This window comes from Geotrypetes seraphini, chromosome 8 (assembly GCF_902459505.1).
Source record: "Geotrypetes seraphini chromosome 8, aGeoSer1.1, whole genome shotgun sequence".
Lineage (NCBI taxonomy): Eukaryota > Metazoa > Chordata > Amphibia > Gymnophiona > Dermophiidae > Geotrypetes > Geotrypetes seraphini.
Window position 1 is genome coordinate 123294885 of NC_047091.1, and position 13792 is coordinate 123308676.

Here is a 13792-nt window from a genome sequence, read left to right on the forward strand (position 1 = left end):
TTTACCTTGCACTGTTCTTGTGAAAGAGTGATTGACTAATACTCATTTTCAGGCCATTCTTCAGGACTGGGGTAATTACTGAGAGATCAACTTCAGAGTAGTCAGGGCAGGCCCCCCTGTAACCAGTCACAGAATCCATGAAAAGGCAGCATTGAGTGTGCAGAACCTGAGCTCTTTTATTTATACTTGAGGACCATGGGTCATTTTTATCAAGCAACAGAAAATATGCTGTAACCCTTCTAAAAAAAAGTCCTGCTCGCAACCCACAAAGACTACAGTTTTCACTCCAACCCATTAGAAGGAAGTGCTATGCACAGCCAGCCCTTGTGTTGTCTGATGGTTCTTCTAGACTACGGTATCTTCTTTCAGACAGAAATTCTGGTTGCGTGACTTTTAGAAGCTTGATAAGAACATAAGAATAGCCTTACTGAGTCCATCAAGCCCAGTAGCCTGTTCTCACAGTAGCCAATCCAGGTCCCTAGTACCTGGCCAAACCCCAAGAAGTAGCAACATTCCATGCTACCAATCTAGAGCAAGCAGTGGTTTCCCCCCTTGTCTTTCTCAATAACAGACTATGGACTTTTCCTCCAGGAAATTGTCCAAACCTTTTTTAAAACCAGCTAGGCTATCTGCTCTTACCAATTATTTTGGACTGATGCTGACACTCAGCACGGTGTGAGCTTGCAACACCATAGAAGAATAAAAAGTGATCAGTCTTCCCATCACAGCTCCTGGGAACTCATCTAGAACTATATCATTACTGTCATAGACAAAAGTTAGTGTTAACTCAGATGAACCGATCACTCACCACATACTGAGACTCCCAACCAGACCAGCACTGTTGCAAAAGCACTGTGACAACCCATCGCTCCAGGGAACCTCTCTCATATGCAGTCATGTTTTCTGAAAGAACAACCTGCCCTTATATACCAGCAATGTAAAGGAAGGGAAGGGAAAGTGGCATTTTCCATATTTCTCCTGTAATTAGCTGAAATCCCCTTAGCCTGTAAGTAAATAGGAAATGAACCTAGACATTGAAGATTTTGCTAACAATAGAATCTGCCTGTCCCTGCCAAAGAACAGGAAGTATCTGACACAATGAGAGGAAAAGACCCAAAGCTGAGCTTGGAAGGCTGCGTGTGTTTCCGGCTTTAGGGAGAAGAAATTCCTCAGACAGCAAATTCTGAGTTTTTGTGAAACAGAAGTGGTTTTAACAGTGAGGCTTTTTGGATAGGGATTAGCTCTCAGGAACACTGTCCTCTTTTAGACATAAATTCTTTATAATGTGTTTGTGCAAAGTTCTCACTAAAAGGGAGTTTAGTTAAATGGATTCCTGAAGGAAGGGAAGAGGAGGGCCCTAAAGTGCATTCCCTGCCTGGGGTCCAGCCTTCCGGGTTAGACTTAGGCAACAAAGATTCTGGTTGCAAAGGACATACATCCATAATCTATCTGTCCTTTCTTGGTAAACTGTTATTAATCACTTGGTCATCCAATGTATGGATGCCCAGAAGTCTCAGTTGCGGCCCAGTTGGAGTCACCTTTTGTGGGTGACTTTGGTGGGGAGGAGGGGGTGAAAGCCTCAGAGGACTTTTCCTGAAAGTTGCTGCTCTACAGTTACAGGATAGATACAGCAAAAGATTAATCAGCTCATCCAGTTTACCCAGTATTTCCTGTTCATGCTACCAGCTGCCAGGCACAAACCACTGCTGCCTTTAGGATATTAGTCCATAGCCAGGATAGTTTCTGTTGTCTTCCTCATTTGAAATCCACTTCCCTTCATAACTGAGCATTCAAACTAGGTCTCCTTCTTAAGTTCACACCCAGCATCCCATCACTGACCTCCCTATTCAGCTATAAAGTACCACAATAATCTAATAACCTCCACCACCCACTCCCCGTAGGAGGACAGAAGGAGTCTGCCACCATTGCCATGAAACCTCCCCCCCCCCCAAACCAAACCTAAAACTGAATTTTAGTCTACCTCTCTGAAAGCCTCATTATTCTAGAGCTCCTTTCTCTTGAAAGTTTGCTTCTCAGGCACTTTTTTAATATCTTTCATGTATATCGTATCGTAACTTCTCTGTCTCTCTTCTCCAGGGTATTCATATTTAGATCCCTAAGGGGGGGGAAATTTACGATATGAAATTAAGTGTGTTAGCGCACGCAATTGCCACCATTGCACATCAAATTGGGCCTAATGAAACAATTGCCAGAGTTCTAGATAAAGAGCTGGCAACCTTCAAGTACCTTCAAGAAATCTTCCCTAATCTGTCTGAGGCAAAGGTCAAAGCTGGTGTCTTTGTTGGACCACGGATAAAGTTCCTGGAGTGCAAGGAATTTCCCGTGAAGCTAACTAACCGCTAAAGATGCCCAATATACTCCATTATATGATTACATGCGCTAATGCATTAGTGTGTGCTAACACACTTAACGCTCTTTCATGAATTCCCCCCTAAATCCCACCTCATAGGGTTTCTAGTACATACCTTATATCATCTTTGGACCTTCTCCACTCTGTCTATGTCTTTCATGAGGTCCAGCCAGCCTCTAGAACTGGACTAATGACTGAAAGGAAAGGATAAGTTTTCTGTCTCTGTCTATGCTGGAAGTAATCAAATGCAGAATGTTCGTGTTTACTCTCTTAATGGTTTGGGAAGAGGTCATTTAATTTATGTTAACGAAGTTAGTTGTCTGAGACAATGAAGGCTCAACCCCCCACAGCTCTTAACACCTTTAAGATTTAAACAATGAAGTACATATCCTGCTCATTCATCCCCCCCCTTTCTGGTGTTGATTACTTCTTTGAAGCCTATGTATCCTGTCACTAGATATGGTCTGTACTTACGTCATCTGCTAATACCACTGAAGATATATAAATGAATGCAGACTGATAATAAAACAGGCTATCCCTTTAGAACACTGTCTGCGTATCTTTCTTTCTAAGGGGAATTGCCTCCAGATGTCTGAAATAGATGATAGAATGTTTGCAGGACGATTTCGGGATCAAGAAACGGATCTTGTTTGTTTCAATTTGGGGGCTACGTCCGCGATGGACTTGACATTACCAATATTTTGTGAGTATTTCTGAATTTTGAATTCTGTTCTTTAATACTCACTGGTATTGGGGCGTCATGTTCCAACCCTTTATTTATATTGTAGGATTTTTAGTAAACCCGCCGCGTTTACTGTTCTTTTGGCAAGGACAAATATTAATGTGGAGTTTTCGGTAAGCTCCCGCCGCGAAAATAAGCAGCTGCCATTCTTTCGGGAAGAATGAAATTAAGTGAAGACTTTTGGAAAGTCTCTATTGTGGATTTATAGAAATGTCTGCTCATTCTGTCATCTGTACCATTCTTTGCATGCGCTTTTCTCTTCTATCGCTTAGATAAGATTTTATAGAGTATAAGATTATATTGTATATTATTAATGTACCTCACTTATAAGGTAAGGTAAGCGAAAATTTCTGCATTGTTATATTGTTTTTTTTATTGAAAAAATTCCTGCATTGTGATATTGTTTTTGGTTATGGGTCATAAAGGCACTTAGGATTCTCCCCCTCCTAGACAGATGAGACTTTGTTCGCTTCAGTAATAATAATAATAATGGTAATAACTTTATTCTTCTATACCGCCACAATCTTGTGACTCTAGGCGGTTTACATTTAAGAGAGCTGGACATTCAGCGATTTACAATATGTGGAGGGAGTACAGAGTACAGAGACTATTAAGAATCAAAATTACAAAATATAATGTTTGCTAAGAATTTCGGAGCGGACCTGTAAAGAAAAATTGCAGCTTTCCTGAAAAAAGGGAAAAAATTACAATGTACAGTTTGTTTAGAGATTCAGAAACAGCAAGAATTAGGATTTCAGAGAGCATTGTGAAAAGAAAGAGTACTTGGTGAGGTTCTGTTTAGGTGATGTATCTGTCGAATAGGGTAGTTTTTATGAGTTTTCTAAAGGCATTGTAGGTCAGTTCGGCTTTATTAATGTGACTGTCTAGCCAATGTTGTTGTTTATTTGCTTGGAGCATGAAGGTTCTGTCCAGAAAGGTTTTGTATTTACAATTGGTTATGCTTGGGTATGCAAAAAAGATAGCTGTTTCTGGTTTGTCTTGTTGGGTTGTGGAGTGCAAAGTGGGTTTGTAGATACATAGGTGCTAGTCCCCAAACTAGCTTGAAACATATGCCGGAGAACTTGAATAATATTCTTGCCTCGACTGACAGCCAGTGCAGTGGTTTGTGGTGGGGGTGACATGGTCATTCTTTTTTAATCCATATATCAAACGGACAGCTGAGTTCTGAATGATACCCAAATAAATGATATTACAATAGTCCAGGGTAGAAAGCACTAGTAATTGCACTAGTAATCTAAAAGATAGTGGGTCGAAGTATTTTTTGATGGTCTTTAATCTCCATAACATCGTGAAACATTTTGTTGCTACTATATTCGTGTGTTCAATCATAGTGAGGTGTGTGTGTCCAATGTGACTCCCAATATTTTTATTGTGTTGGTAATTGGGTAATCATGGTCTTTTATATGTAGCGTTGAATTGGCAATTTTATCCGTTGGGCTTGCAAGGAAGATTTTTGTTTTTTTTCTGTGTTGAGTTTCAGTTTGAAGTTGCTTGTCCAATGTTCTATTTCGGTCATTATATGAGTAATGTATTTTGAGGTTTCATTTGTTATGCTGTTCACTGGGATTAGGATGGAGATGTCTGCATATATGTAATAGATCAGGTTTGGTTTTGCAGTGGGTGTCCTAGAGATGATAAGTAACTCCTTTGTTGTAGTGACAAGCAGGCTGACTAGTTTTCAGCACTGTTTGTGGGTAGCATGAAGCAGCTGGCAAGCCGGCTGAGAACTTTTCAGCAGCTTGTGTGATACATAAACAAATTGTCTGAAATAAGTTTTAAGAATGATAAAAGAATATTGGAAATGTTATAAAATGTTAATGTATATTCAGTGGACAGAACGAATATGATTTCTGAAACTTTTAAACGTAGAAGAGCTCCCTGTAAGGCTTATGCTGCCCGTGTGTGTGATACTCTCCTTCCAGCTCACATCTTTCTGTGTCACCGGTCCTTTCCCGTATGCGTTTGCACTGCTTATAGGTTTAAATTTCTGCTGTTTCTTGTGCTGTGTCGCCGGAAAGAAAAAATAAAAAAATAAATAAATAAAAAACCAAAACAAATTATAATGAAAAAGAGGGAGAAGGATCAAAACAAAAGGGAGGAAACAAAAAATAAATAATCTAGCACTTTGTAGAAAAGATTAAAATGAATAAGAAAAGCAAGGAGCAAAGTTCCATTACAGTCCTTAAAAGGACTATTATACTCCAAATGCGTCTTTGAAAAGAAAGGCCTTCAAGCTAGTTTTAAATTTATCAAGTGATGAACTTTCTCTTATATAATTTGGTGCTAAGTTCCAGACGGTAGGTGCCGTCACAGAAAAGATATTAGTATGCACAGTGCCAATGTGTCTTAAAGAGGGAATGGATAACAGGTTTTGATAAGAAGAACGTAATGTGCGATGGAGGTTGTGGGGGATTAATAACCTGTTGATGAAATCAGGTAGACCGGAAGCTAAGGTTTTATATATCAGTAACATTATTTTATAAGTAAATCGATGATCTATGGGAAGCCAATGGGAGTTAATCAAAAGTGGTGTGACATGATCAAATTTTCGAGCTTTTAAGTTGAAATGATTTTAATGGCAGTATTTTGAATAATTTGGAGGCGTTATCTTTCTTTCTTAGTGATGCCTTTATATAATGCATTGCAACAGGATCGAGATACAATGCAGATAGAATTGGAAAGAGTAAAAAGTGATTTGACAGCCAGGAAAAAAAAACAGTGTTAGTGCATAGGGATGTCCTGACTTTCTGTATCTAAATACCAAGGTCACTCAAACCTTCACAGCCCTGCCGGACTCCTATCACTTTCCTGTGGACTCAATTTTGGAGACGCAGGATAAGGGAAAGAAGTCAGACTCTGAATTCAGCTTGAGGTATGTGGCACCTTTGATTTTGGGCACTTGCGGCCGCCCCAATGTTAATACTACCAAAGAAGGTCAGGATAAATTAACTTTAATTAATACAGGGGCCAGAATCAAATGCAGAATGTTCGTGTTTACTCTCTTAATGGTTTGGGAAGAGGTCATTTAATTTATGTTAACGAAGTTAGTTGTCTGAGACAATGAAGGCTCAACCCCCCACAGCTCTTAACACCTTTAAGATTTAAACAATGAAGTACATATCCTGCTCATTCATCCCCCCCCCCTTTCTGGTGTTGATTACTTCTTTGAAGCCTATGTATCCTGTCACTAGATATGGTCTGTACTTACGTCATCTGCTAATACCACTGAAGATATATAAATGAATGCAGACTGATAATAAAACAGGCTATCCCTTTAGAACACTGTCTGCGTATCTTTCTTTCTAAGGGGAATTGATGATAGAATGTTTGCAGGACGATTTCGGGACCAAGAAACGGATCTTGTTCGTTTCAATGACTGTAGCTGAGATCTCACCATTGTCCAGCAGAATTAATTCCTTTTGTACCTAGGTAATCAGCCCAGCATCACTATGACATCAACCAGTACTTCACATGCTATTTTGCCACACTGATATCCTTGGATACAGGTCTCTGACCTGTGCTGTGGACTTTGACAAATCTCCCCTCATATATTTATTTATTGAGATTAATGGCCTTTATGAAGAGATTTGCCCAAGGCAGTGTACAGCAGGTATAGTTCAAAATAAAACTTACAATTTTGTTAACAGCAAAGCCAAAATTGGCTGGCGGATAGGAAGCAGAGGGTAGTAGTAAAAGGACACTACTCTGACTGGAAAGGGGTCACGAGTGGTGTCCCACAGGGGTCTGTGCTGGGACCGCTGCTGTTCAATATATTCATTAACGATCTGGAAACGGGCATGAAGTGTGAAGTTATCAAGTTCGCAGACGATACAAAACTCTCCAACAGAGTAGAAACTGTTGAGGAATGCAAAGAATTACAGAGCGACCTGAACAAACTGTGTGAACGGGCAAAAAGATGGTAGATGAGCTTCAATGTGGAGAAATGTAAGGTCTTGCACATGGGGAAAGGGAACCCCATCTACAGCTATACGATGGGAGGAAGGGTGCTGGGGAAAGGCACCCTAGAAAAAGACCTGGGGGTATTGGTGGATACAACAATGAAGCCAGCAGTGCAATGTGCAGCGGCCTCAAAGAAAGCAAACAGAATGCTGGGCATTATCAAAAAAGGTATCACTACAAGAACGAAGGAAGTTATCCTGCCATTGTATTGAGCAATGGTGCGACCACATCTGGAATACTGTGTCCAATACTGGTCACCCTACCTTAAGAAAGACATGGCGATGCTTGAGAGGGTTCAGAGGAGAGCAACCAGGATGATAAGGGGAATGGAGAAAGTTTCATATTCCGAAAGGTTAGACAAACTGGGGCTCTTTACCCTGGAAAAGCGGAGACTGAGAGGAGACATGATACAGACGTATAAAATCATGAAAGGCATAGAGAAGGTGGAGAGGGACAGATTCTTCAGACTAGCGGGGACAACAAAAACAAGAGGTCATTCAGAAAAACTGAGAGGGGACAGATTCAAAACGAATGCAAGGAAGTTTTTCTTCACTCAGAGGGTGGTGGGAACACGCTTCCAAATGAGGTAATAGGACAGAGTACAATACTGGGTTTCAAAATGGGACTGGATGACTTCCTGGAAGCGAAGGGGATTACAGGGTATAGATAGAAGATCACTCTACAGGACATAAGCGAAAAGCATATGACAGTTTTAGGGTATGAGCACTATCAGGTCCTGGACCTGAGGAGCCGACGCGTGAGCGGACTGCCGGGCACGATGGACCTCCGGTCTGACCCGACAGGGGCATTTCTTATGTAAGAGAGCTACATAAATGGTTAAGGGACAGGAGGACTCTCTATGTGAGTGGTAGAAATCTGGAATGCTCGTCCAGAGGCTGTTATAGGGGAAAGCACCCTTCAGGGATTCAAGAAAAGGTTCGATAAGTTTCTGCTGGACCAGAACATATGCAGGTAAGGCTAGACTCAGATAGGGCACTGGTCTTTGACCTAAGAGCCGCTGTGGTGAGCGGACTGCTGGGCACGATGGACCACTGGTCTGACCCAGCAGCGGCAATTCTTATGACCAAATATAACCATAAATACAATGAATGAGGTAGAGTTAAAATCAGTAAATTGAAACTTAATAATAGGACAATGAAACAGGTTCAAAAATATACTTATTAACAGCACCAAAATTCAAATAAGAGAGATACATATTAAAAGGGGGTCATAATACTTATGAAGGATCTAATAAACACAAATTAGAACATTCAAATAACATAGATATGATGCTAATGAGCATTGTGTATTGCACACTCCTTTGAATTTCTACTCTCAAAATAAATACATCTGCTTATTTAGGCCCAAATTCTATAAAGGGTGCCTAAATTAATTGGCTCAATAATTAGTAAAATAATAATTAGGCGATAGGAGCCTATCCCATGGCGTTTAGTAGCGCCTAACGCCTAAGCAGGCATTTTTATGGGCAGAGCATGACTTAGGCACTGCTAAGCGCAATTCTCCAAAAACTTAGGCACCTGAAATGTAGGCCTTTAAAATCCTTGCCTACATTTCAGGCGCCTACATTTTTACATAGGCGCTGCTAGCCGCGATTCTGTAAACGGCGCGTAATTGCTATTGACAAGCAGCCGGCGCCTATTTTTTTTTTTTTTAGGTGCCTGGTGATTTAGGCGCCGTTTATAAAAATCCAGGTCTTTGTGCTGAATCCTAACTGCAAAGCACTCAACCACTCCTCAAGCCTTCTTAGATCAGTTGGTATTCTGTCTACGATCACTGTGTTGAAGATCCTAGAGGGTGATAAGCCTAGACTGGTTGGTGGCCTGAGCAGTAGAAGCTGATAATCTAGAACAGTGGTTCCCAACCCTGTCCTGGAGGACCACCAGCCAATCAGATTTTCAGGATAGCCCTAATGAATATGCATGGAGCAGATTTGACAAAGTTGGACAAGTTCCTGCTAAACTAGAATGTATGCAGGTGAGGCTGGACTCATTTAGAGTACTGGTCTTTGACCTGGGAGCCGCCGCATGAGCGGACTGCTGGGCACGATGGACCACTGATCTGACCCAGCAGTGGCAATTCTTATGTCCCACCCTTAATGCATGCTAGCAAGAGAAAGCGCTGACTGTTCCTCCTGCACGCGCGATCCCAGATGCAGAAAGCAAACATGACTCTCCCTCCTCCTGGTTCTGACCTGCAGCCGCCAGTTTTCTCACAGTCCAGGCCAACCGCACGGTTTTCAACCGGACGCAGCGCTGATTCGGTGCCATGTAGGCTGCCAATGCTGCTTTTCAGTGTGCTTTGCTCTTGTCTCTCTTCCTGTTGGCTACAACATGCAGGAGCTGCTCCTCGCTCCAGCTCCAGTCAAGCCTAAGCAAAGGGCTTGGGGTCCTTGGGGGTGGGAGTCTTCAGTTGAACCATCCTCACCAACCTTCGCGATTTTGATAATTAAAGTAAAAAAACAAAACTGCACGAGGCTGCCAGAAATCTCAGATTGGTCTGAAGGATTCACCCTTTAACTGGATAACTTGATATGTCTCATGCTGTTTCTTCACTAGGGTGAAGGGGGGAAGACGAATGGTGGAGGGGGGATGGACTTGGGGGAGATTATGGAGAGGGGAGATGGACTTGGGGTAGTTCATGGAGAGGAGAGATGGGGGAGGGATGGAAGAAATAATGGATCTAAAAACAGGAGAGGGAGAGAGATGGTGGACAATGGGATTTAGGGAGGGAAGGAACAGAAGGAGAGAAGTTGGACACAAGGGATGGAGTAGAGGGGAGTATAAAAACTGGACAGGAGGGTAGTTGGGAAGAGAATGGGAGATAGTGAACCCTGGGGTGGTGGGGAAGGAGGAAGAGATGCAGGATGAAAGGGTAGTTAAGAAAAGGAGATGGTGAATCTGGGGATGGTGGGGTCCATCGCTGCAGCTGCGGAGATGGAAACAAAAAAGGAAAGATGCCAAACCTCCAGGGGAGGGAAGGAAAACAGAAGGAGAGGACAGAGATGGAAGATGGATGGTTAGCACGGAGAAAGAAGGAGATCCTGGCAAGCACGTTATCAGAAGACATCCAGAGCGTGGGACCAACCTGATTTAAATAATGACCAGACAACAAAAGGTAGAAAAATAATTTTACTTTCTGTTTTGAGATTACACTATGTCAGATTTGAAATGTGTATCCTGCCAGAGTTGGTGTTGACTGCAAATGTGAGCTAGGATTTAACAGAGAAAGGAAAAGTATTTTTTGTTTACACCACAGCGCCAGTGTGGGTAGGAGAGGGCAAAGGGGGTGAAGAGGCTATAAAATAAACCCACTAGGATGTTTTTTTAAAAAACACCCAATTGGGCAGGAAAATCAAATCAAATCAAATCAAAAAATCGATTCAATAAGCTGAATCGAAATATTTTTTCCTGAATCGGGCAGCACTACTTTCCACCATCTTCTTTGTATTTCAGTTGCTTTTACATTTATCTTTCAAAATGTAGAAGGCAAAAGGATACTCCATGAAACTATCAGTACATCTAAAACAAACAGGAGAAATATTTTTTACTGAATGCACAGTTTTGCTATGGGATTTGTTACCAGATGATGTGGTTAAGGCAATTAACATAGCTGAGTTTAAAAAGGGTTCAGATAAGTTCCTAGAGGCAGAGTCCATAAACATTCATGTAGACTTGAGGATGCCGCTGCTTATCCGTGGGTGTGAGCAACAATGAATGGATCTACTCCTTGGGATTCTGCCAGGGACTTTTGACCCAGATTGGCCACTGTCAGAGACTGGGTGCTGGGTTTTTATGAACCATTGGTCTGACTCATCTTACATTCTTATGTTCTCTGAGGTCCAGACTCCCTTGTACAGATTAATTGATAACATAGAGCCCTCTGGTGGTCATTATGCATTAATGCAAGCTTCATTCTCATTGAATGGATAGGAAACCATGTTACTCAAGAAAAACAGATTTAGTCTCATAACTTTATTAGCATGACAATTCTACATCTATTGCCAAAGTAAGATATCTAGTACCGTGAGCTTTCTTACATCTTACTGGTGTTGGGGGGTCAACAAAACTGTTTTCCACTTTTATCTGCTTGCTTTAGGGGGGAGGGGAAGACAAAGTGTAAGGAAATCATAGCACCAGTACTGTTCCCTCTAAGCCAGGGGTAGGCAATTCCGGTCCTCGAGAGCTGGAGCCAAGTCAGGTTTTTAGGATATCCACAATAAATATGCATGAGATAGATTTGCATCTCAAGGAGGCAGTGCATGCAAATCCATCTCATACATATTCATTATAGATATCCTGAAAACCTGACCTGGCTCCGGCTCTTGAGGACCGGAATTGCCTACCCCTGCTCTAAGCTTATGGAGCAATGAAGTGTTAAGTGACTTGCCCAGTCACAGGGAGCTGCAGTTGGAATTGAACTCAGAACCTCAGGGTGCTGAGACAGCTGCTCTAACCACTAGGCTACTCCTTCATTACAGAAGAATTCATCTTGATATTGAGTGGGCTAGACAATATATTGAAATGAACTATACATATTTAAAATATCTGACTTCTACAATCACAATATGACAAGATGACAATATGCTAGCACTAAATGTAGCCAAAACAAAAACGATGTTATTCCCATGGAAAGAAGGAATACAGGGTGGCAAGGGGACCCCCTCTGGGGATTCAGACAGGTCTTGACCTGTTTGGGCCGCCGCGGGAGCGGACTGCTGGGCAGGATGGACCTGTGGTCTGACCCGGCGGAGGCACTGCTTATGTTCTTATGTTCTTATCTAGGTGGTTCAATCATCCTTAAAAATAGTGCCCTACAACAAGTAACATCATTAAAAATCCTGGGGGTCACCTTTGATATGAAATTTTCATATCACGAACATATTAGTAGAGTTGTGAGATCCTGTTTTTACAAACTCCGATTAATTTGATCGATTTCAAAATTTCTGGAACCCAAATCCCTGAATATCTTAATTCACGCACTAGTAAAATCAAAATTAGACTCTTGTATTTCACTATTAAAAGGAGTAACTCATAAAGAAATAAGACACCTTCAAATAATTCAAAACGTGGCAATAAAAACTATATCAAATGCCCAAAAATATGATCACGTTTCACCACTCTTAAAGAAAGCTCACTGGTTCCCTATAAGTTAAGTCTGTTAGTACATAAAACAATTAACATAAAAGCACCTGAATTCATTTATAATCTATTAAGACCATATACCCTATTGTGCGCACTTCAGTCTACCAATCAGCATTTATTAGACATACCTTCCTTAAAAATTATTGGTATAAGACACTTGGAAATCTTCTCTGTCACACAGGTCCTCAGCTGTGGAATTATCTGCCAACTGAACTAAGAGAAGAAAAAAATATTTGACCGCTTCAAAGGAAAACAAAAAAGTCATCTTTTCAAAGACGCCTTCTCAATATAACTTTGAACTTACCCATCGATCTTTGCTAAAAACAAAGTTATTCTCTTATTTTTACACTCCCCCCCCTTTGTTCTTACCCTTGAATGTTTTCTATTTTTTTTAAATTCTTTATTCGTTTTTAAACTTTCATCAAGTGTACAAGAATCATAATAAACACTATTAATTAGATCACTTGAACATCTTATCATTGTATCTTATAAATATAAATGCAACCCTCCCTTCACCCTCTCTCTAAGCCCATCATTTATTATAAGATCATAAACCCTCCCATTAAACCCTTCCCCTCTTTCATCACTAAGTGGTGTATAATTAATAGAAAAATGGCATTTAATCATGACAAAAAGATGTTAATGGCTCCCATATTTTTATAAAACTTTTATACTTTCCATTCTGTACCGCCAATGATCTTTCCATTCTATATAAGTGACACAACGAATTCCACCAGAAATTAAAATTAAGTCTACCGTGATCTTTCCAATTATTAGTAATATGTTGGATGGCAACTCCTGTCATGATCAATAAAAGTTTATTGTTACTCGATGATATCTGACTCTTTTTCCTCATGGACATTCCAAATATCACAGTATCATAAGATAATGCTACATGATTTTCCAATAAACAATTTATTTGATCCCAGATTGAGTTCCAAAAGGCTAAGATATGGGGACAATAATACAAAAGATGATCCAAAGTCCCTACATCTATATTACAATGCCAGCATCTATTAGACAAGGAACTATTTAATTTTTTAATCTAACTGGGGTCCAAAAAGCTCTTTGTAACAGAAAAAACCAAGTCTGCCTCATAGACGCTGACATTGTACATCTTATTCTCCAAGACCAAATTTGTGGCCATTGAGATGCTGAAATCTGATGCTTACTCTCAATGCTCCAAATATCCCTAAGACCATTTTTAGGCTTTTTTTTAACCAGATCACTAATAGTTTTATACCACTGCATGGCCTGGTGACCCAGAAAGTCTGCCTGAAAACATAAAAATTCCATACTGTACTGAGTATTAAGAGTTTTCCATTCAGGGAACCCTGCCTGAATGGCCTGCTTCAATTGCAACTAACGAAAACATTGTGATTTATGAAGCCCAAATTTATTTTGCAATTGTGTAAATTCAAGCAGTTTACCATTAGAAATAACATCATTGAATGTTTTCTATTAACGATTGTAGTTCTTCCCCACCCACCTACCCGTTCCTGTACGTTTGGTAAATCCAAACTTATGCATTTTAAC

General features: G+C 40.7%; 1 protein-coding gene across 2 annotated transcripts in view; it reads right to left on the reverse strand.

Annotated features, from left to right (window-relative positions):
• The window catches only part of LOC117364559 (complement factor D-like), a 30786-nt gene extending 18280 nt beyond the window's left edge, over window positions 1–12506 (reverse strand). Inside the window, exon 1 of one of the 2 annotated variants that reach the window (XM_033953876.1) lies at window positions 12385–12506. Coding sequence is in view for 1 of the 2 variants with exons in the window: in XM_033953875.1 (XP_033809766.1) it covers window positions 809–866 (58 nt within the window). In the remaining variant the exon portion in view is untranslated. Of the gene's footprint in view, window positions 1–808; window positions 922–12384 lie in introns of those variants that run through there. The other variant, XM_033953875.1, reaches the window with a different exon arrangement.
• Between the last annotated feature and the right edge of the window lie 1286 nt (window positions 12507–13792).